The 26981-nt window shown below is 42.8% G+C and overlaps 4 protein-coding genes across 5 annotated transcripts; 3 read left to right on the top strand and 1 right to left on the bottom strand.

The window, feature by feature from the left end:
• The first annotated feature begins 721 nt into the window (after window positions 1-721).
• On the top strand, window positions 722-21181 carry tal2 (T-cell acute lymphocytic leukemia 2). Of its 2 annotated transcripts, none has more exons than XM_030104673.1 (4): window positions 722-853; window positions 1267-1635; window positions 4752-4757; window positions 21163-21181. In XM_030104673.1, exon 2 carries the CDS (start codon window positions 1281-1283, stop codon window positions 1617-1619), a length of 339 nt encoding a protein of 112 aa, XP_029960533.1. In that variant the 5' UTR covers window positions 722-853; window positions 1267-1280; the 3' UTR covers window positions 1620-1635; window positions 4752-4757; window positions 21163-21181. The 2 variants fall into 2 exon arrangements, with proteins under 2 accessions (XP_029960533.1, XP_029960532.1); XM_030104672.1 differs by having other exon boundaries at window positions 1264-1635.
• LOC115398046 (UDP-glucuronosyltransferase 2A2) lies at window positions 8189-12500 on the top strand. The gene is made up of 6 exons (XM_030104670.1): window positions 8189-8906; window positions 9027-9175; window positions 9474-9605; window positions 9879-9966; window positions 11462-11681; window positions 11868-12500. Exons 1-6 carry the CDS (start codon window positions 8189-8191, stop codon window positions 12145-12147), a joined length of 1587 nt encoding a protein of 528 aa, XP_029960530.1. The 3' UTR covers window positions 12148-12500.
• On the bottom strand, window positions 12477-19217 carry LOC115397811 (RNA exonuclease 1 homolog). Its single transcript, XM_030104283.1, has 18 exons — window positions 19079-19217; window positions 17656-18032; window positions 17481-17540; window positions 16651-17070; window positions 16462-16557; window positions 16145-16379; window positions 15825-16000; window positions 15462-15602; window positions 15274-15388; window positions 15120-15191; window positions 14897-15040; window positions 14651-14764; window positions 14428-14501; window positions 14234-14338; window positions 13832-13947; window positions 13348-13486; window positions 12794-12914; window positions 12477-12604 (listed from the first exon to the last, which is right to left on the bottom strand). The coding sequence occupies exons 1-18, from the start codon at window positions 19215-19217 to the stop codon at window positions 12516-12518; spliced, it is 2733 nt and encodes a 910-aa protein (XP_029960143.1). The 3' UTR covers window positions 12477-12515.
• poli (polymerase (DNA directed) iota) lies at window positions 21072-25828 on the top strand. The gene is made up of 10 exons (XM_030104669.1): window positions 21072-21244; window positions 21539-21655; window positions 21732-21896; window positions 22768-22914; window positions 23044-23280; window positions 23437-23615; window positions 23891-23982; window positions 24074-24207; window positions 24356-24576; window positions 24994-25828. Exons 1-10 carry the CDS (start codon window positions 21136-21138, stop codon window positions 25762-25764), a joined length of 2172 nt encoding a protein of 723 aa, XP_029960529.1. The 5' UTR covers window positions 21072-21135; the 3' UTR covers window positions 25765-25828.
• Window positions 25829-26981: the final 1153 nt, after the last annotated feature.

The following is a 26981-nucleotide window of genomic DNA, read 5'->3' as shown; positions in this document are numbered from 1 at the left end:
GGAGAGACGGGGGAGAGGGGAGTGGCTGCGGGGAGGTGAGTCAGATGCTGTGTCTCCGTGTTTCCTCTGTAATTTATGTGTGGCCCCTTGGAATGGCTAAACAAGATTACCATAGTCATAACAAATCCCATATTGTTCAACTGTCAGTCTGGATGTGGTATTTTTACCTTTTGTGGCCCAATCAGGATGGATTCAAAAGCCGAGCAGCCAGCGGTATCAGAGCTTTTCCTGTGTGCGGGGACGGTGGGCCGTCCATGCCTAATGCCGGGCAGGCAGCAAGGAATCAGTGTCCACTGCACTCAGAGAAGGATCAGAGAGACGGACGTCTCAGTTTCACTTCCACAGCAATTCATTTGTCACCTTTAGTGCTAACCTTCAAGGATTAAACAAGCAATGAATCTTAAAGAAGCAGCACAAATGGCCACTTAAAAGTCTTTTGAACCACGAGAGCTGCAGAAAGAGTCTGAAATCCTGTCGAATGTTGCACTGGAGACCCATTTCAAACTCAAAATTTAAAGAGAGCGTCTTCACAAAGACACATCAGTTTGCACTCGGTGATAAAGAGCCAGCTCGATGTATGTGTGTGGGTGTTTTAACCTCCACACAATGAGCGCGGGGAGAGGCGGGGGTCTCCACCACAGCACACGTCACACAATAGGGGCTCACCCTGCTATAAAATGTGGGATGCGAGCATGCAGCGCTCTCATCCCTTCTCTCCCTCCCTCTCACTCACTCAGTCACCGGGACCTCGGCGAGCATGAAGAGACACGACTGAGTGGACGCTCACACCGGGGACCAGCGGACAGCGGCGGCTCTGCCTGTGACACTCCTGCACATTTCCACACACGGACAGGTGAGACGCTTCTTTCTACTGCAGGACGACGTTTCCCAGAGAGATGATCTGCAATTTCCATGGAGACAAAGCCCAATGGGAAATAAGTCAGAGTCAATAGATTATCACTTATGACAGTAAAAAAAAAAAAAAAACAAAAAAACAAAACCTTTAAGTTTAATTTAAGCTTTCATTTATAAACATGTTGAAGTTTTATTATCGTGGAAAAAAAGGTAAAGATAAGCATCTGTAAGATAAGAGCAAAGATTAAAAAATAATTTGATTAATATTTGCAAAAAACCACAGAAAATGATAATAAAAAGAAAACTGAATTATTTATCACCATAAAATGTGATAAAATGTTTTATGTTTGGATTTACCTCGTTTTTTGCCAATAGCATCTAATTTTCCTCCCTCTCTCTGGACTCCTCCAGCAGCGCTCAGCATCATGACCAGGAAGGTGTTCACCAACACTCGGGAGCGCTGGCGCCAGCACAACGTCAACACGGCCTTCGCCGAGCTCCGCAAGCTCATCCCCACACACCCGCCGGAGAAGAAGCTGAGCAAGAACGAGATCCTGCGCCTGGCCATGCGCTACATCAACTTCCTGGTGCAGCTGCTGGAGAGTCAGAGCGGCCAGCCGGCCGCCCACTCCCCCGCCGCCCTGCTCACCTTCCTCAAGGGCAACATGGAGCGGCTGCACTCCCCGCCGCACCCCTGGGCCCTGACCAGCGACACCGAGGCCCCGTCGCCCGGCTCCAGCTGCGACAGCTCCGAGGCCTGGTAGAGACAGAGCAGACTCTGGGTGAAGGATTTGGGGGGGGGTGGAGGCAATGTTTCTGGACCTTTCTGGGTGCCGATCGCCGTTGAATTATCAAATATACCTTGCAGGTGAAGTTTCATTTGTGTTCTGCATGGATGTGTTCCAGCCTGGATGTACCATACTCCCATCGTGTCTTCTTGTTAATGCTCCCGGGACTAATTTAGTTTCTCCATGTTTTGCCGATGAGGGCAATGGAAGGGATTAAGGAATTTCTCATTTCCAGCAAGAGATTGAGCCATTATCTATTCAAAGGCTTTGCTCAGTCACTTCTACATCCCCACTGCAATTGACCTGAAACAGCCACGGGCACTTTTTCTTTCCTCCCTCTTTCTATTGACATGCTGAAGGTTTTTTTTTTTCTTCTTTTTTTTCCTCCTTGAAAAAACTACATATGATTTGAATTGTCAAGGTTAGGCGACTTGAGGAGAATCAGCTGGAGGAAATGTTCTCCCCATTTCACACAGCAGTGTTGAGTGTTTTGGACTTTTGGATCAGGCTGAAGAAACCAACAATCCTCAGTGACTCTTCTATGTACACACAGACAAACACACACACACATCCACATATTGTCCTGTAAGATGTTTTTCTGTAAGATATACGCATGTCCTATAGCCAAAGATAAGGAACTGATTGTTTACTGTGACGAGTGTGCCAATTATCTTCTGATACCTCTTTTGTAACTTATTTTGATTTGCTTGTGGATATATAGTATGTTATTTATTTCAATTATTTATTTAATAAACAAGTTGTTAATAAAAATCTTTCTCCTGATATTTTAATAAATGGAATCCTCACTAATGCCCACTAATGTTCTTAGTAAAAGAGAAAACAAAAGAAAACTCTAAAATGACTGTTTACTATTTGTTAACACAGTTATCACACAAAATACAGAGCGGGCGAGATTAAAAGCAGGAAAAAAAAGTAGGAGTCAGGGAAATCAATGCCTTTGCCCGGGGGGAACTTAAGAAATCATATCAACTGGATAAAATGCAGACAAAAATCTCAGAAAATAGACATACCTCCATGCATACCTTGATTTATGCAGATCAAACTGGTGAAGTTTCTTTAATTTGGGCTGAACTGGAAGGAGGAGTCATCTGCAAAGCCGTCTTTCACATCTTGTCAATGCAAAGCAGAGTGAACAGCTTATCCCAGACAGCACAGGCCAAACGTCAGAACAGGCTCCCGGACAGGACAGACTAACCTGTGAAAACACACATATGCACAGGGAGAACATGCAACCATCTAGGAGCGTCACTCCTGTCCAAATACAGCAACTTTCATCATTTATACATTACTTTCCTCTAATGGGAAAAAAAAAAAAAAACAAACAAAAAAAAAACAAAACAAAACAACTTACAATTACAATTGCATGATGAGTTCAGGCTTTGGTCAGTAGATTGGTGTTTATCTGATCTAAAAATAGTTATCTTTTATCTAGACAGTTAAAATATGTGTATGTGTCTGTTATAAATATGGCTTTGTCTTTTCCAAACGGCAGAGCTGGAGATACGAGCAAAGCTGCAGCCTCTTTGTTTGCGCTCAATTAATCCAAATAGCATTTAGCTCCCAGCAGCCCTGTGATGTTTGTGACTGTGTGGACACAGAGACGACCTTTGCCCTCTGGCCACTGACCAGAGGCCTGAGAAGAACGGTGCTTAACTTCCCACCCCGAAGGTCAGGGGGTCGCTCCAGAGTCAAACGCCGCCCGGTTGACCGGCGTGCAGATGGACGCTTTTGTTGATGTAAGTTCAGAGTTTACAGCCGATGAGTGAAGGAGGAAGAAAACCAAGCGGTCAGTTCCTGTTTGCTTCTAAACTCAAACACAAATGAAAAAACATTCACAGCTATTAGGTGGAGAAAGAAAAGATATTAAATCTGGTTTCAACTAAAAAAACATTACAGAGGAGTCAATTTAACACATTTTTGCTGATGTTTCTTTAGATGTCTTTGTCCCAAATAGCTAGATTTGTCCACTAAAGGTTTGCTGATTTGCAGAAATTAATCCACAGCCACTCAGTCTCCTGTGTGTGTTCATCTGTTTGCCAGTCGGGTAAATCCAGGTCAGACATTAACATTCCTAATGGCCCATTGTGGCTGCAGAAACTGTTTCCATGCAGAAAAGCAGCAACAAACTGAGCTGAAGAGCAAACAGTGAGTGGAGGTTTCACCCCGGCTGTTAAAACTCTGGCTAATGGTGTGTAAACGGAGCAGAGGGCAGCTGGACACTCACACTGGAGGCCTGTGGGAAGTGACAGGTGACTCTTTGTAATCCAGAGAAAATACTACGTAAATCATACTGAACGACAGCGACTGCCTGACTCTGGCAGCATGAGTTCAGAGAAGCGCTTACCTCTTATGCCATTTCACAGAGAACTGAGAAAATATTGTGAATTAAAAAAGAGATTTAGTTTTTTTAACCAGCTTTTCTCTGTGGAGTAAAGAGACGCAGTGTCATCCTTGAACACTGAGTTGAAAAGGAGCCTCCATCATATTTGCTTATACAATCATTTAAAAGTGACAGCGCCTGCACACAAGCAAAGCATTTTGCTGATACACCTTATTTTCAAGAAAGCTCCCAATCGCATCGCGAGCGTTACTCCGACCTCAACTTTCCAGCGGGATTATGAAACCCGTCCATGAAAATAATAACAAATCTGTATGGTTCCACCGAGTATATTTGCCTGATTGACTATTCTCTTCCAAGTATGTGGGTAATCGTCTATTGAGAGCACATTTCCTTATCAGCGTCTCGCACACTGTCTGAATCCGTTATCACAATGGGCCAGATCAGTGCAGGCAGCCCCTCGCTCTCTCGGCTGAGGCGCCCGTGAAAAAGAATTTCTGGAGTTGGGTGCCAACCGATAGGCCCTGAGCTCTTTATCCCCTTAAAGCCAATTCACACTCTGCATGTTTAAATATCTCAGCTCAACCCCTGCCCTCCCACTCCCGTCACTGCACTCGAGCAAACCCCCACCCTCCCCTCCTCCTCCTCTCACCACTGCGAGTCCGAGCGTGGAGCCTGACCTGGTGCATCGGGTGTCTGGGTGGGTGGGTTGGGATGCAGGTGCAGGGCTGGATGGATGGATGGATGGATGGATGGTGAGAGAGGAGGGGAGTCCTCCATTGTTGGGCTGGACAGCACCCTCTCTCCTCTGGAGCACCCTCTGATGGGAAGGCCCACTGACAATCACGCATCCTAATCTGATTATGCAAATGTCTACTTCAAAAAGCAACACGCTGTAACCCTCGCCCCGTGGTGGAGAGACGGAGCGGAGGGGAAGCAGCAGGAATGCAGAGGAGAAGACAGTCACCGGCTCCATCTCCATAAAAAATAAAAAATAATCCAACATAAATACAAACTGATTTGATGCGTCTGCAGCACCAGGGGAGGTCTGAATATGAAACACTCTCCTCACCCTCAATGGCCGCTGACTCTCTCAGAAGAGCATTGAACCGAATATTCAAATGCTCATTGTTTTTCCAGACGCTCCTCAATCCAGCGTCAAAGAGAATCTACAATGTTAATGAGGAGGGGGACAAAGTGGCCCGGAGTTGAGAGTTAAGACGGCCAAACAGTCCGGGCTGACGTCTCCCTGAGAACAACACCGCTTCCTGAAGGCACGGTCGGCAAGTCCCGCCTCCCAAACGCTCCCTGGGAGCGCCGCTCGCTGGATTCAGCTGCCTGGCATCAAGTGTGACCAACAAGTCACAATATGGCGTCAGTTTGGTGCAGCTTCAAGGTGATCCTTTTAGCGCGTCAACAAGTGTGTCAGAAGAGATTTAAAGAGCTGACTGGGGTTCAGGGTCTGGAGATGACAGGGGGGGTGTACTGAATGACAGATGAGCTTTAACTGAAAGTTATAACTGCTGACTTCTGGGTACATTGATGCATTGAAATTGATGCTAAATGGTTAAAATATATAGTTTGTTTGACTTGCAAAATTAAGGCAATGACAAAGATAGAGGGGTAGAATGAAATAAGTTTTGACTTTTACTCCCTTTCATTCATGGAAAATGAGACAAGCACAGATAATGCTGTCTCTTCTACACTGTTTACTTATTTGGATGTTCATTTTTCTTTGTTTATTTTTGCATTTCACATATTCGAAAATTAAGCTTCTACGACTAACAAGCGCTAGAGGTTTAATTTAATTTTTTTTTTTAATTCAAGTTCATCCTGATGAAAACTGTTTGACCAAAATTGTCATAACTGGCAATATTGCAAGATTCTGTGCTGAGATTAATTACAGTCTGAGGCAGAGGCGGGGGTCTCAGTACAGAGGGGGCGGAGCATTCTCGACAGGCCCTTACGATCGTAATTTTACCATTCAAACAATACCTCCTGCTACCATCAAACAACACACTAATGCTCACTTTTATTGAGCCAAGCAAACATCTATGCCTCAGAAAGCAGAATAAAGTCACAAACCAGTTCACAAACTTGTTTTGAAGAACAAATACATATACGCACGCAGATTGACGCCTGTCAATCTCAGAGCGTCCGCTGTCCATGGTGCTGAAAAATCAGATAAAAAGTAACGGGCTAAATCTGTACCATTTTTGATACAGTTTAAATATAAAATGAACACAGCTGGTCTAAAATTACACAATCTATTCAGATAGATATAGACACAGCTATCTATATCTTTTGGAATTCAAGTAAATTGGGGAAAAAAAATAGACTCGGCGGTCTCTTGTAGTTGAAAGCAACACAAGGCACATTCAAATAGGCAGGTGTTAAAGACCACAGCATTCTGATAAAGATAATATTTTTCAAGGTTTCACTGACTCACCAATGGCTCCGGTGTTAGGTTTTGGGTAGTACCTCTAGCGGCTAGCATAGTGTTTAGCATACTGTTTAACTTCCCTCCAAAGAGTTCAGATCACGTGCAAAGAAAAAACTTGTTAATGCCGCACAGCCAATCAGCGCTGGCTTACAGCTCTGATGCATTCATGGACAGTCGTAATGTAAGATTTGGCAAATTAGAGCCCACAATCATATGCGTATACCTTCTCGCACACTCTTCACATTTCATTATAAGAATTTATTTACGAGTAAATATGGACACATCAAATGAAACGGGGCCCTATGACCTTGTGGGTCCTGGGGCGACCGCCCCCTTGCCCCCACTGTGGCTCCGGGACAGGTCTGAGGTCACAGGTCAATGAAAAATTTAAGACATCATGAATTTCAGAATTTCTCAGGTCTTCAAAAATTCGCTTGTATCCTTTCAAAAAGTTGAAAAGTCAAACTTTTGGTGGCAAAATTGTATTCTGTATTTTAGATAAGTGATGCATTTTTACCATCTTAATAAGGCTTTACACTGTCAAAGTCACCCATTTATCCCCCAATGGTTACAGCTACTCACAATTCTACTTTGTATGTTCTAACACATTCAAATAAATCAGATGTACACTCACTACAGGCTAAATATGTTAAGACAGGGGTTTAAAAGATTAATGACTAAAACTACATTTAAACCACATTTATCACAAAAGATGTTAAAGTTGTGCATAAAAAAATGTTATGGCCTATTCATCAAGTTCCACAAATATCATTTTGAACACAATGCTTTAATTTTTCTTCCCTTTAAAGCTTTTTTCAGTAATTTTTTTCTATTAGTTTTAGCTTTAAGCTCTTTTTAGTTGTTTTAACGTTTGCCATTTTAGAGGTTTTAGAGCTTAACCTTTGTTGTTTGTCTCCACACAGTTAAATGAGCATCATTTTCAAAACAAATGGAACAATATGAATTTATCCACACTGAAACTCTATTTGTTTTTGAGACTTTTGTTGAATTTCATCATGACAAGGTGCATTTGGAAACTCAACACTTATTACGTGAATTGAAGGCAGCGTCCTGGTGACACTTAGTTGTTGTCAAACTCTTGATCCATTCTTTAATACAAATGTCAAATTTGTCACTTTGAACTGTCAAATAAATACCATATCATAAAAATGATCATTTTCACTTTTGGTTGTTGTTGAAAGCATCAGTGAGGCCTTACGGTGGCGCTACAGTATTGCATTATAGAGAAAAAACAGGGGCACTGAACTCAGAAAGGGCCAACACTCATTCAGTCTATCTCTCTAAAGCGTGCACGAACACACTCACTCACTCACTCACTCTCACACACACACACACACACACACACACACACACACACGAAGAGGATGCAGGGAAATTCTGACACACACCAGTAACTTCCTTGGATTGTATAAGAGTGTTCAAGCGCTTCAGTTTTCTTTTTCCTCCCCAACTTGACTTCATTTCTCATCAGGGTGGAGGTCAGGAGGTGGTTTATACATTCTTGGATCTCTGTGCAGGTTAGACATTACTTTTTTCTTTATAATACTAATTTTTCCAAGATATTTTACAGTGAAACCCTCTGCTTGGGATGGCCCTGTTATCTAAAGTTCACGCTGCATAAAAGTTAAACCAGTCAGAGTTCAAGTGTAGTTAATGATTCTCTTTCAGACTAAGCCTCATAAAGACGGATCAGACTAGTTTTTCACACAGCGACAAGCAGCCATGGAGCTGCGTTTCTCCGCCTGCGTCCTGCTGGTCCTCTGCGTGACCTGGGGAGTGAATGGAGGGAACGTCCTGGTGTGGTACACCGAGGGCAGCCACTGGATTAACATGAAGCCACTGCTGGAGAAGCTGGTGGACGGGGGCCACCGGGTGACGGTGCTGGTCCCCAGCGCATCGCTGTTCATGAACAGCAGTGAACCCTCCCGCTTTCACTACGAACGAGTCGAGTCCTCCCTCTCAATAGAGGTCATGGAGAAGTTCATGGAGGAGTTCCTGCATTTCTCCATCTATGAGATGGAGCATATGGGCTACGTACAGATGTACCTGCGATTCATGGAGCTGTTCAGGATTAACTTGAAGTTTGCTCTGGGGAACCTGGACGGCGTGGTGAAATCTGAAGAAGTCATGATGAAGCTGAAGCGAGGAAACTTCGACGTTCTTCTGGCCGACCCCATCATGCCAGGCAGCGAGTTGGTGGCAGATATTTTGGGCATTCCTCTGGTCTACTCCGTACGCTTCACCATGGCTCATCACTTCGAGCGGTACTGCGGCCAGGTGCCCGCCCCGCCTTCCTTCGTCCCCGGTGCTATGAGCAAACTGACGGACCGCATGGACTTCTGGGAACGAGTGTGGAACTTTATATTCTACGCTGTGCAGGATGTTGTGCTAAATCATATTTATTGGAAGACTGTGGATTCGTATTACTCTGCAGTGAGAGGTGAGCAACACGATTTTAAAAGCCTGACTGATTCTTTAATCATTTTAATAAGATTTGTTGACTCAGAATTGTGAATTCAGAAAATCAGTTGAATATTTAAGTACTTTCTCTCTGGAACAGGAAAGCCCACCAGTGCCTGTGAGTTAATGGGCAAGGCAGACATATGGTTAATACGAACCTACTGGGATTTTGACTTCCCTCGACCTTTACTCCCCAACTTCAAATACGTTGGTGGGATCCACTGTAAACCTGCTAAACCATTACCAAAGGTAAGACTGTCTTCACTACTGCAGGCGTAGTATTGGTTTTTCTCCTGACTTCGACACTTATGAATTGAAAAGCTTAAAGCATGTCGTTATTTTCATTGTCTCAGCTGAAAAGGCATTAAGTATTTCAGTTTGTGTAATAAATCCAAAATATCTGTAAGTTTTACTGTTTGGATGCAAATGAAAAAAAAAAAACAAAAAACAATGAACTCTCCATAATGTTGTTGTTGCAATGAACTGCTTTATGCTATTATGATCAATCAGTGGCTATAACTTTCCAAATCAATACTATTTCCACCAGGATATAGAAGAATTCGTGCAGAGTTCTGGAGACGCCGGCATCGTCATCTTCACTCTGGGATCCTTCATCAGGAACATCACCACAGAGAAGGGAAACATGATAGCATCAGCGCTCGCTCAGATCCCACAAAAGGTCAGAACACAATATAAATCAGACTTGGCACTCTTAACGGATGTGAAAAGCCATCTGCAATCCACTAGGCACAAATCAGAAACTATGCCAAAGAACTCACATCCAGATCTTCTGTTTTTCCCCACTTGATGATTTTATACAATGGAAATTACATAATGGATGCTTTTTGACCTCTTTTCAATTTTCCTCAGGCTCTATAGATATGAATTTAATCATTTTGTCACAAAAAACTGATGCTTGAGTCATCACTGCTTCACTGTTGTTTTTTTTAAGGTGCTGTGGAAATACAGTGGACAAGCACCAGAAACTCTTGGTCCCAACACCAAAATATTCAACTGGATCCCTCAGAACGACCTCCTGGGTGAGTGCAGTTCAGCATCGCCTCCACTTTATTATACGGTTTGATAACATTCTAAAAAAAAAAGATCAAACACGGTTAAAACATACGAATCGTATTTCTGCAACTCGCAAATTCTCAAACAGATGTGTTTGTCAAAATAATTGAACAAGTAATCTGGGTGTCAGAATATTTTGAAAAAAGGAAACACAAAATTTCAATTGAATGAAATTTTTTTTCTGTTGAAATGACACCGAAGCACCGGGGTCACGGACTGGCCACATATATTCAGGCTGCTGTTACATGTTTTGTTAACATTTTAGTTTTGAAATACAGTGAAAGCAAGTAAAATATTCTGTTTCCCTTGAAATTCAAAGAAGTTATAAGGGAAAGCTGAGGGGGGTTCGGAGGTCCTCCAAGACATTTCTAAGAATTTAGATGTGATTTTAAATCCCCCCCCCCCGTCTCGTCTCGATCTCGTGAGACATCTCGTCTCGTGGAATTTATGTGTCGTCCCACCCCTAGAAGACAGTGAAGTTATTCTTTAACATTTTTAATTCCATTGATCTAGCGTGGTTTAAATGAGGAAGTAAAGTGAGGAGACGATAAGCAAAACCAGCTGTGTCTCCACAAACACTCTGTCTTGAGGAAAATATTTTTTTAAGTAAAATTTTTGATATTTTCACAAATGTAAATGGGCCCAATGCTCTCTACAAAGACGTAATACACTGTTACCAAAATCTGCATGTGATGATATAAAGCATTTAAAGAAAATTTGATATGGCTCGCAGACTCTTGGGAGTCTAAGAACTGCTGCTGTAAACATCCTGTTACTGTGCAAATCTATGTTTGTTTTTGTACCGCATTAAAAAAAACTAATTAAAATAAAAATGTAGAAATATTAGTTCTTCTTTTTTCTAAATGACGGAAATCTGTCATGGTGACAGAAGTCTTTAAACCCTGAGTTATTTTATGAATAAAGGTATATTTAGGACAAAACTTTTCAACTTAGTACAGGTAAGAGTCTGTTGGTGACTGTGCTCTGACACTCCCCTGAGTGGCACTGACACTGAGGGTGTGTGTGAACAACATACAGATGCATCTCACTGAATTGGAATAATTTAAAAGCCCATTTATTTCAGTGATCAAATTCAAAACAAGACACTAGAGGTCATTTAAGGTCACTAAATAACCTCACATGCCTGTTTGGACTGTGAGGGGAAAACCAGAGAACCCGCAGGAAATGCAAATGGGGAGAACATCAAAACTCCACACAGAAAAGCCCGGATGGTGTTTGAATCCTGACCTTCTCACTGTGTGGAGAGGCACCTGGAAATAATATGACACACACGTCTTCACCTAACGCAGATAATCATGTAATCTTTATAGACAGATTACCTACATATTGTAAATATGACATATACCAGCAAACTGCCTTCAGAGTGAAAAAAAGAAAAGTGCAGCCTTTCTGTTGACCAGACTATTTCTCTTTTTCTGCATCCCTTCTGACCCGCCTCAGGTCACCCTAAGACCAGAGCGTTTGTCACTCACGGCGGCTCCAACGGGATCTATGAGGCCATCTACCACGGCGTCCCCATGGTGGGAATTCCCATGTTCGCTGATCAGCCACACAACTTGATCCACATGAAGGCTAAAGGAGTGGCAGTCATGTTGAACCTGAACTCCTTGACGGCCGAGGACTTCAGAGACGCCATCAACACAGTGATCAACGACAAATCGTGAGTTCTTATTGGCTTTGCCCGAATCTGAATTCCTCTTATATTTGAACATGATGACAATGTGGATATAACACACAATCACTAAAAATAATCCATATCTTCATACTTGCGTCATTTTGATGGTGAAAATGTATTAAAGTATAGAATTGCAAACATGATCCCAATAATTGATTGACCTGTTTTCAGGTACAAGGAAAACGCCATGCGGCTGTCCAGTATCCACCACGACAAACCACTAAGTCCCCTAGATGAGGGGGTGTTCTGGATCGAGTTCGCCATTAGAAACAATGGGGCCAAACACCTGAGGGTCCAGGCCCACGAGCTCACCTGGTACCAGTATCACTGCCTGGACGTCTTCGCCTTCCTGCTCGCCCTGATCCTGACCATCGTTTTCATCTTCATCAAGGCCTGCAGTTTCTGCCTGAGGAAATGCTGCGGCAGGAAAACAAAGACAAAGTCTGAGTAAAGGCGTGGACTGACTTTAATGAGTAAAGAATTAATGAGTAAATGAACACAAGCCGTAACACTGCCAGTCTAAAGCGCCGTGACCTCCAAACCCTGGCTTCCAGTAGGACTTCAATTACAGCCAGGTGAACCTGATTTTTGAATTGCAAACACCAAATGGTTAATTAGACAGGTGGATGCTCATTGGCTAATCAAACAAAATCACAGGAAGCAATTCCATTGAGTTGCTTTTATTTGGAGCCACATGAACATTTCAGCACCAAGCCACGAAAATTGTGTCACAGAACATAATGCATGAACAAAAACAACAGACTGGCACACAGACATCCGACAGTCATTCTCTTCTTCATGCATCCAATGTATTTAGTTTTATTTCTTCAGTTTTCCATCCTCTTTGGCCTTCCACAGCATCAGCTCCATGCAGGCTGCAGCATCCTCTGCAGTGTCATGGCCACAAGCTGAGGAAAAACAGTGCAACATTCCTATCATAAAGGATTCAATTATATATTCATGAATTAATACGCCACACGTGTAAACATGTTTCATAAGGGTTACACTAAAATTTGTGAATTTTTTCTTTATTCGGATAATGTGTAATTGTTGAACGAAGAAGCACAAAACCAGACATTTGAACAGTGGCGACCCACCACTCTCTTGTATGATCTTCCTGAGGTATTCAGCTGTGAGTTTGTTCAGGCTAAGTTTGTTGGGGGGGCCGAGACGGTGGGGAAAGACCTCCGACGTGTCCACCACCGTATTATGGAGCAACTGCAGAGGAGAGGCAAAACTTGGGAAACACTGCAATTGCTCCTGAAATCATTTTATGCAGAAATTGGGCACTTCAATGTGGAGGATTTCTTATGAGCAGCTCAGGTTTTCTGCAGAGCTTCATCACACATTCAGTAAATTCAGCAGCATTGGAGACAGGATGCATTGAGAAAAAATGAAATGTGAAAGTGAATTAAAATGATGATTCTTACTATTTGAAGCAAAAAACAGTAAATGAAAACTTCAAGAGGAAATCACAAAACCGATTCTGCAGCATGTTGGAATTTGGAAATCTCATTTCATGTGAATGCCTTTTTTTTTTTTTTTTTTTTTAAACAGGAATGTTTCAATCATTTGAAGATCAGAATGAGAGACATAAGGAGCCGCTTTTCTTTTCTTCTTAAAGCAATGTTTTGCCAGGTTTAGTCGTCACCTTCAGTAAACAAAGTGCCGTTTCCAGACTGTGTCCAATCAGAACGGTGTCAGCACTGATGAAACTCATCAAGGTCTGTTGGACCTCTGTGAAGGAAGTGCTGGTACCCTTCACATCCTCTTTACTGATACCTGAAAACCTGCACAATGAAGCATCAACACTGCTGAAACAAACACAGCAAACATTTTAAATCTCACTAATCCAGAACTCCAGTTTTTTCACCAAGCTGGAATGCTATCAGGTTGAACTCTGGCCTCATATCTACATCAGACTGCAATGGGTGGATACTGTATTGTCATAATAAAGTGACTTTTGTTGTCTCGAACGCGGATTTGTAATGCTACACTACTGACAATCTGACTTCAATGCCAAAACTTCAATAAATGACTGCAATGTCATCACAGTTTCATATCCAGATTTGATGACTATTATATAGAGAGGATTCGACTGAAATGGAGGGGGACATCAGATTGAAATCCATTACCTGGTATTATAGTCTATCACTTCACCGGAGGGTTTGACAAATGTGTCATAGACAACCTGAAGACTGGAGTCAACCACAGTCACTCTGGACAGCTCCAGTCCATTAACGGTGTAACACTGAAGACACAGTATCACAACAAGCAATACTGTTAACGCACAAAAGAAAGCTCACAACGTTTGTAGAAGCTAGTTGTCTTAACCAAATGGGATTCATGTATACACTCAGTCTTTGGCTTAAAAAGTAAACATTCTGCAACAAATAAAACAATACACAAAACAAAAGCTTGTGTTTCTCACAATTCTAATAAAAATAAAAGACTACATGGTGGTGCTAGATATGAAAATATATTTTAGGCACTAGAAAGAAAACAAAACAAAAAACAAAACAGGGAGCTGACAGTACCCTTGCACAGTCCAAGGAGAAGACTCCAGGACAGCTCGTGTCTGAGGGAGAGCTGGGAGCGGTAGACACAAACCCCTCCAGGCTGAGGAAGTCGTGGACGTGCAACTGATGAAGAGGAGACAAAAATTAAGTAGTAGCACAGAAACTGAAAGAACTGCCCAAAACTTCTTGAGGAATGAATAGTGCTTATATACCTTGAATACCTGACACCCTGGGGCGCCCATGACTCCCTCACAGCAGCTGTAGCGGGTCTCCACTCCACCTGGAACTGCAATGTTTGGAACCGTCGGTCTGTCAGATCTTCCAGAATGTCCCTCAATTTGATGCTGCTTTGCCAGCTGAAGGAGGCTTGATCAAAACTCACGAATGAAGTGCTTAAATACCATCAAACTGCATGAACCATCAACAATTGCTCACCTCTCTTTGTCACTCCTCTCCCATAATGGTAAGTACACTCTTCCTGACGAACGTGCTTGCCTGCTCGGTTGACAGAGTACGTCGCCCCGCATCGGCAGCAGATCCTCTTGAGGGCTTTAACCATCAGAACAGAAGAAGCTCAACACCAGAGGAATGTCTGAGATTCAAATCCTTCCTCAAATATAGCAGCTCAGCACCCTCTAGTGAAACAATGTGAGAAGTGCAGAGGGCATCAGGCTGACTTACGGTCTGTGCTCGCTCTCTTACTGCCAGAAAACAGAACAGCACACCCACGTCTCTCTGGGTTCAGGATAGGATAGTTGTTCTCAATTAGCCTCTCATCAGTCAAAATATAATCCTTCAGAGCCTTGTATAAGTCCACATCATCTGCTAGGAAGAAAAAAATTAAGATAAACTATCAAAATATCAGACTACAGGTCAAATGTATTTTGAGGACTCGTCTGGTCACCATTGCTGTAAAGCTTCTTTAAGTTAAGTGGTATGTTGCCTCTCAGCCTTCCACTCTTCACTTCATTGTCAACTGCACCACAAACAGAAGCAATGGATCACATTTATCAAATCACACCTCTGACAGCTCATTTTTATGCCCCCACCCATCTCACCAGTAGTGACAACGGTACTTTGGTTCCTCAGCCTCTTCAGAGCGTTCACGGCGACACTCTGATATTTCACTTTGTTCATACTGCGACTGTACACAACCTTCTCCTCCGTGAGAGCCTGTGAACAACAGCATGACGGATGATAAACTGGCTGAATGGCATCGTGACAATACCTTAATGTACAGACTCACTTTCTGAAAGGCCTCGTTAACATTGGGAGTGGTTTTGAGGAACTCCTCTGTGAACATATTGACGTAGCGCTGTCGAACGTCATGTGGAACTTTGTCTTTGGCCGTTTCGAAATGCTTCGGTTTCCGCTTCCCAGGAACTGACTGGAAACACATTCAATGGTGAATAGAGAATTCCATATTGGCGATTTGTACCAGCTACGCTTCCATCAAACTAAATCTGATTTTCTGTTCTCCTGCCTTGGCAGCAGCTGGAGGAGCTGGACTCGAGAAAACAGGCGTTGATGCAAAACCAGATGTCAGAGAGGGTTTCCGTGGTGGAGCAGGGATGAGAACAGATGCTCCTGACTGGCCTCTTTTCACAACCGTAACTGCAGGGGGGGGCATCGGACCGGCCGGGGCTCGACCGATGGGGGTGAGTATTGAAGCTGGAACTGCAGTAGGGTTGACGGGTAAAGCGACGGCGCCATCGGGAACCAGTAAGTGCAAATTGCTGTCGATTGCAATAACAGTCCCTCTACCAGGCAAGGGGTTCAAATAAGCTGTGGAATAAGAAAATTGGCATATGATGCATTTATAAAGAGCAACAACCCATGTCAAAGCACATTTCTTATAAATGAAGGTAAATTGTGGGTAATTTATTTTTGAAATAATAACATCACATTTGTTCTTCCCAGCATATTCACCATTTTGAGGAGCAGCAGCCTTTAAAGGTGGAGTCAAAGCAGGAGGTGTGCTCTGTGTCTCCGGCTTCTTTAGAGGTGCCTGACCACGGTTAACTGAAGCAGTGTGCGCAACACATGCCGTCTGTTGTATCTGCTTGATTTTGGAAGCAAGCGGCGGCTGGGAGCCAGATCCTGAGGCTACTGGTCCACGGAAGGGGACCAAAACCTGAGGCTGAAGTCTACTCTTAGCCACTGGCTGGAAGAAAGAGGTCAATCATATGTGTAGAATAACCCCAATTACAGAACGACATCATCTGTATCAAGTGTATAGATCACACCTCTGTATGTGAAGCCTCATGAGCCACCCTCTTCTTTCCTGCTAAGGGCAGTGGTGCCACCTTTTCTGCCGGCTTTGACTCATCCTCAGAGCTCATCTGAAAATCACAAAGGAATTGGTGTTAGAGTTGTGCTGAAATTATAGTTTTTCTTCCATTGCGAGCTAAAATTTGTAAAAAAAAAAAACTTGCATTATCTTCATTTGGGGCGTCTCCTTCATTTGCCTCCATGAAGATCCTGTAGCATTCCTCCATCGGGTCGCAATCCGACAGCTCGATGTCGGAATAGCTGTGTTCTTCCTCATCTCCAGAGCTGATTACAATAACATCGTCCTCCGTCTTCAATGGTGGGTGATGAGGCTTAGATGAAGATTTAACTTCATCAGTCAAGTTTGAATACGTTGAGAGAACCTGTCTGGTGTGCGAGGCTGCCCCCGCATCCCCCAGGTGGATGACTGACGAAGTGCGGGTCAGTGGAACATAATCCCGTGTCGGTCTTGGAACTTCACTTGACATTTTCTTGATGTCCCGCACCAATAACTGAGCTCTTTCTTCAGGAGTGTGGCTGTGAACCCCGTCTTCGTGCCTGTGTGGCAAGTTACTGGCCGGAGTCTTAAGAGAAAGTGAAGAGGTCGAGGTCTGCAGTGCACTCCGTTTTTCTGTAATACTGAAATTATTTTTCAAGTTACGGTCATGTTGCACAGATTTTGCAGAAAGATTTGAGGGCAGAGGAAACTTCCCTTCTGCAGTTCCAGTTGTGTCTAAATCAGCTCTGATATGACAGGCACTCTGAGGGGCTTCTACACTCCCACCGGCAGCTGTACTTTCACCGTCTCTGCCATCACTTAAAGAAAACTGATGTTGGTGGTTTTCACCGCCACAATCCCTGTCATCTTTATTTGTATTGATCTTTAGTGAGGATGAAGGCGTGAGTGTGAATGTCTCAGACTTTGTCAGCGGCTGTGATGGAGTATCGACTAAAGAGGGCCCTGCTGAGACTTTCTTCATCTGCTCTACCTCACCCTGGGAAGATCTGCCGGACCACAAACAATCTGCAATCTCAGCATGATCGCCCTCTTCAGCTGGCAGGGGAATATCAATGATCAGAGCACAGTCGTCATCATCATCATCATCACATATGACTAACACTTTTGACTCACAAGCTGTTGTGCTTGTTGCTGGCTTAACATTTGGTACGTTTTTGACCTTTTGCTCCTCAGCTGATGAGTTGTGACACCGTAAAGCAGCAGAAAAGTTGGACAGAGGATCATACTCTAAATCAGTCCTTGGTCTGGAGTTATCAACCACGTACTTCGCCTTGGCCGTTTTATACAGGTTTGAAGGGCCTCCGTCTACTTTGGTACTATAAGGAGCATACTTTAAAGAAGGTCCATGTTTTGTAGAGCGTTCCTGTGCAGTCTGGCAGCCCGACAGTCGTCTCTGCTCCACTTCCACCTCCTGCCTTACGGTTTCTATCTCCTTGTTGATCCGCTCCAGCTCGTGGAAACCGTCATCCTGGGTCTCAACGCTGACCGGCGTTCCAGAGGCAGCACACAGATTTCCGTTCTGGACTCCTGTTAGAAAAATAAGCACAACTTGGTCACATTAGTAAGCTGGTGTTCACATTTCAGTGTGGCACAAAGGAAACACAGATGAAACAAAGACTTGAACATTTTTGGTGCTTTAAAATTGGATGACTCAGCCACAAACATCATTGGTCTTTTTATATGGCTAGATTCCACAGCAAAAAGCCACACATTTACTTTATCATCTTAAACCATGATCACAATTTTAGGAATTTAAAGTAGTAAGTTGTTAACTTGTACACAGAAATTAATTTCAGGTGCATTCAACCATGTCAGGTCCAACACATTTAGCAATTAACCCTTAAATTGTGGAACTAAAAATTCAGTTTCATTTTAAGTAGCATGAGCAGGGACATGGAGTAGAATTAAAGTCCAGTTTTTTTTTTTTGTTTTTTTTTTAAATAAATTAGGTAGCGTTTTAAGAATACCAAGTCAAACTCAAGAGGCCAAGTCTAGATTAATTGGCAGTGGTCCTGGAGGATCAGTGTCCTGCATGTTTTAGGTCTCCTGCTGCATCAAGTCAGGTGAGTTGAAGGAGGGGCTCAGAAAGGTGCATAAGACTGAATTTCCAGGAGCAGCATTGGAAACCACTAGTTTAGAACCGTGTTCAGGAGAAACATGTCTGGCATGTTTTAAATCTCGCAACTACACACCTGATTGCAATGACTGATTTATAAAATTCAAACATATGTGCATGAGACTAGAACTCCAGGTAGAGAGGCCAGCTCTGGTATAAGAAATGTCTCAACTGCTTTTATTAAGTGGAAGTTCAACAGTTTAAAAACAAAATAACCAATTTCAGACTTAATTAGCACTGAATTGGCCAATGAAATTTGCACAGATGCACTAATTATTGAGCACCTGGGTGTGAAGAAAGGTATTAGAACGCAAACAATTATTCTCTTTTTCTACAGAAACTGCTACATTTTAATGGCCTGAAAGTGGCCAAATATTGTAGACACTATTTATAAATATATTTAAAAAGGTCTGAACCAAAACTAATTAGCAGCTATTTAAATAGTTTAAAGACTGACCTTCAGAGTCTCCTGCCGAGCCATCGACCTCATCCCTCGCGCTGGCTCCATGCTTATAGAAACAATGCGGCCTCTCACAAAGCCCGCGACGGGCGACAGGGCAGCTGACGTTACCGAAAATACCACAGGAGGGAAACATGGCTCACAAAACGCCACTTTCCACCCCCAGAACTTAAACTTCACTAGACTTGAACACTTAGGCTCAAACAGGTAGCTCAGCGGACACCACTGGCGTCAACCTGCCTTTTATAGGCTCTGACAGCAGGCGCGAGCAGGGCGCTGGGACGCACAGGACGATTCTATTGGACAGCGGGATTGAGAGACACCCAGACAGGAGTGCCAGCTGTCAACTGACTGGTTAAAATAACCAGTGCATTTGTTTTTCCATCTTATTGTATTTCCTAAGATATTAATTTTATTTATTTATGTATTTATTGTAAAGTGGACCAGTGGTTTGAAGCTTTAATTGCCTCACAGCATAAAAACATGCACGTGAGGCTAATTGCTGATCCTAATTTACCCCCAGGTGTGTGGACTTTCAACCTACCGTTGAAGTTTACAAAACACACACACACACACACACACACACACACACACACACACACACACACACACACACACACACACACACACACACACACACACACAAAGCTATTAAAGAAGCAGCAGCAGATGCTTTAAGAAAGAATTTTGTGCGCACAAGCAAGGGAGATCTAACAAATATACCTCTTGAAAATATTGTTGAGAAAATGTGAAGATAAGAGCTGTTGTGTGTCAAATTAGAGGAAGTTGTCATTATAAATGTATTAATTTGCACCTACTACTTGTAAGTCTGTCATACATTCCTTGAAGAAAAAGACATTATGAGAGATAATGTGTCAACAGTGCTTCTAAGCTTAGCTTGAGTTTGAGAGTTCACTAGCAAAAACAAACTTTTCTTTTATAACTCTCAGTCATTATATATTTTTACTTTATTTTTGTCTGCACAGAAACACATGAAAATATATCCTTAAAAAGAATTCAAGGACAGAATGAAAAGTCTACACTTACTTCAGTTTTATAAATGTTCAGGTTGAGGTTAATTCCATTTTTAAAAAGATATGAAGATGGCTGAAGTGGAAAAAATTCTTGAGAAGAGCAGGGAAAAAAATTGCTGCAGTCAAACCTTCAGATATATAGAGTATAAGCAACAGGAGTACTGCACAGTGGACTCACTTTCTTTAATTCTGAGGAGCCAACCCTGCATGTTTAAAGGTAAAACACACCGATGATGGGTCTTCTCCAGCTTTTTATAGCATCAACAAATTCCAGGTGCCTTGGTATCTCTGTAAAAGCACGAAGGACGTGTAGAAGTTGTTTTGAAACAGAACCTTAGCAGTCAGCAGATTTCACTGGCCTTCAGACTGATCATCACAGAGTGAAACAATCTGTCTTCTCTGTGAGAAATAACAGATTTTGGGTCAAAGGCTTGGAAGTGTTGTGTTTGTGTGAAACAGATGGAATAGTTTGGTGTAAAGAGAACCCAGGGCTTCAGTTTGTCCTAGACATAACTTTATATAATGTTGTGCTTCCTCAACCTCACTTCACCAAGCCTAGATTTCCAATGGTATTTAATACAGTAGCTCCCAATTTCTTAACTTAAAAAGCATTGTTTTTACACTGAAGGTGAATTAGTTGATCTTTCTTTACAAAACATTCTCATTTGTTAAGTTTATTCTCAGTTGAATGTTGTCCTTTTTTTGCCCAAAACAATAACTGCAACAACAGAAAAAGATATTTTTGGGGAAAAAATGAAAATAAACTTGGATCTAATTTTAAGTTAGCACAGATTCATTTATTTCATAATTGGGTATTATGAAAAACAAAGTTGGATGAAATTACTGAAATGTAGTTGTGGCTGAGTTGCTGTAACTCCTCCCAGCTTTAGGGGGCGCTGCTGCGCGGCACCGAGTTTCGACCTACCGCCAAAAACAAGCGTAACAGAAATCTCTCAGTCTTACGGTCATGTCGAAGGAAAAGACTCAGCACATTAAAACTCTTTAACAACGTCGCTTCAAATGGACAACAGCGGGGACGAGGAAGAGGAGAAGGAGGAGGAGGAGGATGACACCGAGTGGAAGAGTAGCTTTGCGGACACTGCTGCTGTCGGTCCCGCCGCAGCTTCAGGTAAAAACAAAGCAGACTTCAGGCAGTGAAACAGTCCCAGTGTTTCGAATGAACTGGTTTCCTAGTTCCTGGTGACCGACAGATGTTGAAAGCTCCACTGAAACACGTAGTTGTTCCGGCAAAGGTCGGTTATCTGCAGCTACAGTATTTTTTTCTTTTCTTTTTAGTTGTGTCTGGTTTTGCGTCTGGTGTTAGTAGCCTCTGTTTACATAAATTAGTCACCAGTTAACAAGGGAACCAGTTAATCCGAAACACCGGAGCATGGCCACGAGTTCTGCTTGTTTGTTCCTCCAGGATCATTCATCAGTGCAACAACACATCCTCACAGAGTCATTCTGCATTTTGACCTGGACTGCTTCTACGCGCAAGTGGAAATGATCAGAAACCCAGCGCTGAGACAAGTCCCTTTAGGTAAAGCTATGAGACAGAACAGGAGGAAGGTTTTAGCGCTTGTCTGATCTCCATAAGACACCTGTCATCCTTTCAGGCATTCAGCAGAAGTACATCATCGTCACCTGTAACTATGTGGCCAGGGAGCGAGGTGTCACCAAGCTGATGTCTGTGACTGATGCTCTGGAGAAATGTCCTGAGCTGGTGCTGGTGAGGGGAGAAGACCTGACACACTACAGGGACATGTCCTACAAGGTCACAGGTAGGCTGGAGCAGGTCAGAGGAGGGCTCACACTGTTCCCTGGAAACATTTCTCCAAACAAGGGAAACATCCTTCTCCCCTAATTCACAGAGTGTTCACCTGTTCTGATTTGGCAATGTTTACACGAGCAGATGTTTTAAATATTTGTTTTGATCGAGATGCCATAATTGTTTCAATGAAAATGCTCAGAATTTTGCTCTCTTTTAATATAGCTCATGACCAAGGAACAGTGAGACTGTGCAGGTCCTGAGTTAAATTTCATCATCACAAGAACATGAATGGAGATCTGAACTACCAGTTTCAACGCAGTAGAATTCAATTTCCGGAATTTAATGCAGAGACAGGATTTTTTACAGTTTCACTACTCTGGAGGAGGGAAATATGAATCACAGACACTTGGCATTGTTGCAAATGCTGGAAAATTAAAAAAAGATCAAATCTGAATTACTCTTCCTGATATAATTTCACCTTGTATTTGTTTTCTTCCCTCATCATCACTTGATTCTTTTGGCAAAATATTTTTCTTGATTGGTATTTCTCAAACGTATCCAGCTGCCTCATTAGACTTTCTAAGCATAACAGCAGAGCAGGAATTATGACTTAGCTGCATTCAAAATGTGTGGCACAGTAACACAAGCCGCTAAATTAATTAAAATACACAGGGATACATTAGCATGTAGGATGGTGTAAGTTCACCTGAAAAGAAAGCGTATGTAGTTTTAGCTTCCCTTTCTAACAATGACTACTGTTTAATTGACTAACAGCTCTTCTCTTACCTTCACTTTCACACAGAAACATGCCAATCTCAACAGAAGTTACTGTTATCCATGTCCTGCTCACCTGTCATTTAATTTGTTTGTTGCTCGTCCAGAGCTGCTGTTGTCCTACTCTCCGCTGGTCGAAAGGCTTGGATTTGATGAAAACTTCATGGACGTCACAGAGATGGTAGAAAGAAGGTTGGGACAAACGGCAGAGTCCAGCAGCTTGTCATTTACCGGCCATGTCTACAGTCGCATCGGTAGGCCTCTGCTGGTGTGTGACTGAACATCTGGCTCACCGAAACTAGGTTGTATTTATGAAAACTGAGATATTTGCATTGCTCCTCAGTTTCATGTTGAGTATTTGTTTCTCTCCTCCTTCCACACAGCTGCAGATGTCGAAGCCATCGACCACCAGAGGCTGGCTTTAGGCTCACACATTGCGGCCGAGCTGAGAGAAGCGATCCACAGCAAACTGGGCCTGACTGGCTGTGCTGGCATCGCCAACAACAAGCTGCTGGCCAAGCTGGTTTCAGGCACCCACAAACCCAACCAGCAAACCGCACTGCTCCCAGAAAACATTAGTGACATTATGGACTCCCTCAGCGGGCTCCGCAAAGTACCAGGTAGGGTTTTTTTCATGCAACCAAACAGATCCACAGACCTCTTACTCATTGACATTATTTTGAAGCAGTTTGTTGAAATGTATTTCAGTCTAAACCTTTGTGGATTATGCTTATTATGCATTATTTTGATGCTAAGTTTTGCCTTTTCATAATCAGGGGTGGGCCACCAAACTGCTAAAAGACTTCAGGCATTGGGACTGGTCGCCGTCAAAGACCTGCAGCTCTGCTCGCTGAGAGACCTGGTGAGAGAGTTTGGCAGTGCAACTGCTCAGCGCTTGAAGAACCTGGCCCTCGGCGTTGATGAGTCTCCTGTCACCCCTACAGGGGCCCCTCAGGTAGGAACATGCAAAATTAAGTGTTCTGTTGTCCTGTTTTGATGTAGTTTAGAATTCAGGTAATGAAACCCACGTGTATGTGTTTGTGTGTTTGTGACACCTTGAGACCATTTGAAATTATTCAAGATGAAATATTTTGACCATTTTCGGTGTTTAATATTTAAGAAGTGCTCAGTTGGAACTTATTGTACTGTCTTTGTTGTGATAGTCCTTTGTCTATCCTATTATTATTTATTTTACTTGATTTCAAAGTGTCTCGATATTTCATATTTAAGTCTCTCAGTGATGAAGACTCCTTCAAGAAAATGTCTTCACCTAAAGAGGTTCAGGAGAAGATTCAGCAGCTGCTGACCAGTCTGGTGGAAAGGTCAGAGTCAGTTTCTCAACCTCCTCGACATCTGTCATTGTTTTCACTGGACTCACTGACTCTCATCTTCATCGCTGTGTTTGGAAACCAGAATGCACAAAGATGGCCGGCAGCCTCAAACGTTCAGGCTCACAATCCGTAAATACTCAGTGGCCAACAAGTGGTTCAATCGAGAGAGTCGGCAGTGTCCGATCCTGAACCACATCGGACAGAAGATCACATCTGGTAAAAAAATAAAGCAATTATGATAATAATACACTGTGCCCTATTTTTATCATCTGGGTTTATATTCAGTATGATATATAGTCTTTTTAATCATACAGTTGTGCAAAGCTGTGATCAAATTGACCTTTTAATCCTTTTGTCTCCTCAGGCTGCGCAGCGGAGGCAGTGGATCAGTTGATCCCTGTCGCCATGAAGCTCTTCCAGAAGATGGTGGACGTTGGCGCCGCCTTCCACCTCACCCTGATTAACGTCTGCTTCAGCAATCTGCAGTCCAGAACAGCAGCCGTCAGCGGGAAGGGCTCGATCACCTCGTTCTTCACGCACAGTACATCTCCCAGAAAGACACAGAGCGCCTTACCACAGAGCCAGGTAACGCAGGACTGCAGTCTGATGTGGACAGAACTGTTCAGATCATTTTAATCTTCTGGGACACTGATGAGTTTGTCTTAAAGTGGAAGTGTTGTAGACCTCTTACAAGTTTGTCTTAAAAAAAACAATCCTATCAATGTGCAGCTAAATGCACCAATGAGCAGCAGCACAGACTTGCTCTGCTTTACTGATGAATCTGTTTCTTTCAAGAGTTGCTGCAATAGAAATTATAGATCATCTTCCCTCCACTAACTGATGCATCATCCATGCATCAGAAGCTCACACTGTTTTCTATGTTTGACCGGAAAGGAAAATGCTGCTACTTAAACAAAGTACTATGAAATCAGTGTAGCATTACAGGGAATAAATTAATATTTTTGTTATATTTCTGCTTCTCATTCTTTTACCCTCCAATAGGGCAGTTCCTCTCATGGGGGCAGTCGTCACTTCACAGATCATCGGTTCGGCCCACCCTCTGCAGACGGTCAACACAAAAAGAAACTTACCACAAAGAGCTCCTGTAGCCCTGAGGCACCATTACATGGGTTGAAATGGGAAGAAAAGTTAGTTGATGGAGAAGAAGAGACACTTGAAGCATCTTGCAGCTCAACATGTGACTTTGATGACACAAATGGCCCCGCGCTACACCAGTTGCCCCCAAATGTTGACCCAGAGGTCTTCAAGCTCCTTCCAGAGGAAATCCAGAAGGAGCTCTTATCTCCTGCTTACGTAAACTCTCTTCCCAGTCATTTTACAGCCAAATCAGTCTCCGATGTTGAACACGGCTGTAGAAACAGGGCTCCTCAGACGGTTACACTCTCCGCAAGTTTTAAGGATGTCAAAAAAGCGCCGAGCCAATTGCATCCGGCTGATAGAGGGACCACCGTGAATCATCGGTTTCCAGCGGGCATGAGTGTAGCGCCTGGAGAACATGACTCTGTTGAAGGGACTTTGCCTTCCTCTCGGTCTTCTGACTGTGAGTGTCCTGGAAATGTGGACCCCGGGGTGTTTTCCGAGCTACCTCCAGACGTTCAGAGGGAGCTGATGTCTGAGTGGAAGCAGCAGAAGCTCATCCTGAAAACCCCCCAATCCAAGAAACCAGTGAGGAGCTCCATGAGCAGAGACAAGAAGTCTGCAGGAAGAGGCAGCCAGGCCAACAGCTTGTTCAAGTATTTCAAACCCAGTTAGAGGAGACCGTTTATTTCTGTTATATCTATTATTTCTTTGCTGTGGTTTGTTTTTATGTGATCAGTGCTTCACAGCCACTGTTCACCTAAAGCGGTGAAATGATGTGAATTTGGCTAATACACAAAGAAGCATTACCTTAAAAAGAATTCTGTCATACAGACTTGTGGCTCTTATTTTTCCTCTCCTACTAAAATATGTTCTTGTAAACACATTATTGTTGTTTGTTTAATAAATTAATATTTTAATATCACTGACTTATTGACTTATTAGTGGAGTAAATAACAAGAGACTACAATTTCTACAATTTCCAGATTACTAAACATCCTTTATGGACTTTAGTGACAAGCTTCTCATATCTGTGGAATAAACCTGAACTTCAATGAGCCTATTAGCCTACTGACTGAACAGGTAAGTAAAGATGATGCAGTGACAGGTGGAATTTCCTCTTTAAGTTCAGTTTGGAGGAAAGTGCAGTCTTGGTCCCAGTCTTTATCTGTGTGGCAGCTTCAGGATGGCTGAACGGGACTACAACTATCTGAGCAAGCTGCTGCTCTGTGTGAGTGTGGAGTGATTAAGACCATCTTCCTCTCGACAGGTACACCAACAAGCTCAACTGTAAATTCACAACCACAGGCAGCACTGAGTCCAGGCAAGAGTCCTACCAAAAACTTTCTGAAGAAATACTGGAGAATAAAAACAAGTTTCTTCTTACCTTTTTGTTGTTGTTGTTTTTAAATTTATCCAACATATTACAGCTTGTAGTGTAGCTAAATGCTTTTCAATTCTTTCGCTCAAAGCTTCCAGTAAAAACCTTGAATGACTCTTGTCAAATGGCCCAATGGCACGGATACGATTGTTCCCATGTGCACTGCCAATCAAGGAGAGCAAATCAATATATTTGTCTTATGTGTAGGAAATATAAATGATATTTTATATTCGTTTTGCTTGCAGTGTAAGGTTTTTACCACAAGGTGGCATTGTAGGCTTTACCATGAAAATAGGTACCACTAACATTACAGTGCCAGATGATGTGATGGACCAAGATGCTCTTTATTCATTTAGTATGGCAAAAATTTACTAATTCTCTAAGAAATGAGCTCGTCTGAAGTTCCAGGTTCACAAATTAATTTTACTTTAAAGAGCCCACGTGTAACACATTCTGGCTTTACTCTAAAGATTTTGCTATAGAGGGCCTGTCTAAGAGTCCCGGTGGCACA

This window comes from Salarias fasciatus, chromosome 12 (genome assembly GCF_902148845.1).
Source record: "Salarias fasciatus chromosome 12, fSalaFa1.1, whole genome shotgun sequence".
In the NCBI taxonomy this organism is placed as follows: domain Eukaryota; kingdom Metazoa; phylum Chordata; class Actinopteri; order Blenniiformes; family Blenniidae; genus Salarias; species Salarias fasciatus.
Note: the sequence above shows the minus strand (reverse complement) of the source record. Positions and strands in the feature narration are given on the sequence as shown.

Bases quoted from the DNA above. Each gene is read 5' to 3' on its own strand.
- tal2 (XM_030104673.1), top strand. From the start codon at position 1,281: ATGACCAGGAAGGTGTTCACCAACACTCGGGAGCGCTGGCGCCAGCAC.
- LOC115398046 (XM_030104670.1), top strand. From the start codon at position 8,189: ATGGAGCTGCGTTTCTCCGCCTGCGTCCTGCTGGTCCTCTGCGTGACC. The intron at 8,907-9,026 runs GTGAGCAACACG...TCTCTGGAACAG, and splicing joins GTATTACTCTGCAGTGAGAG to GAAAGCCCACCAGTGCCTGT. The intron at 9,176-9,473 runs GTAAGACTGTCT...TATTTCCACCAG, and splicing joins CTGCTAAACCATTACCAAAG to GATATAGAAGAATTCGTGCA.
- LOC115397811 (XM_030104283.1), bottom strand. From the start codon at position 19,217: ATGTTTCCCTCCTGTGGTATTTTCGGTAACGTCAGCTGCCCTGTCGCC. The intron at 16,001-16,144 runs GTGAATATGCTG...CTTATTCCACAG, and splicing joins GGCTGCTGCTCCTCAAAATG to CTTATTTGAACCCCTTGCCT. The intron at 14,339-14,427 runs GTATATAAGCAC...CCTCTTCATCAG, and splicing joins CAGGGTGTCAGGTATTCAAG to TTGCACGTCCACGACTTCCT.
- poli (XM_030104669.1), top strand. From the start codon at position 21,136: ATGGACAACAGCGGGGACGAGGAAGAGGAGAAGGAGGAGGAGGAGGAT. The intron at 21,656-21,731 runs GTAAAGCTATGA...TCATCCTTTCAG, and splicing joins GCTGAGACAAGTCCCTTTAG to GCATTCAGCAGAAGTACATC. The intron at 24,208-24,355 runs GTAAAAAAATAA...TTGTCTCCTCAG, and splicing joins CGGACAGAAGATCACATCTG to GCTGCGCAGCGGAGGCAGTG.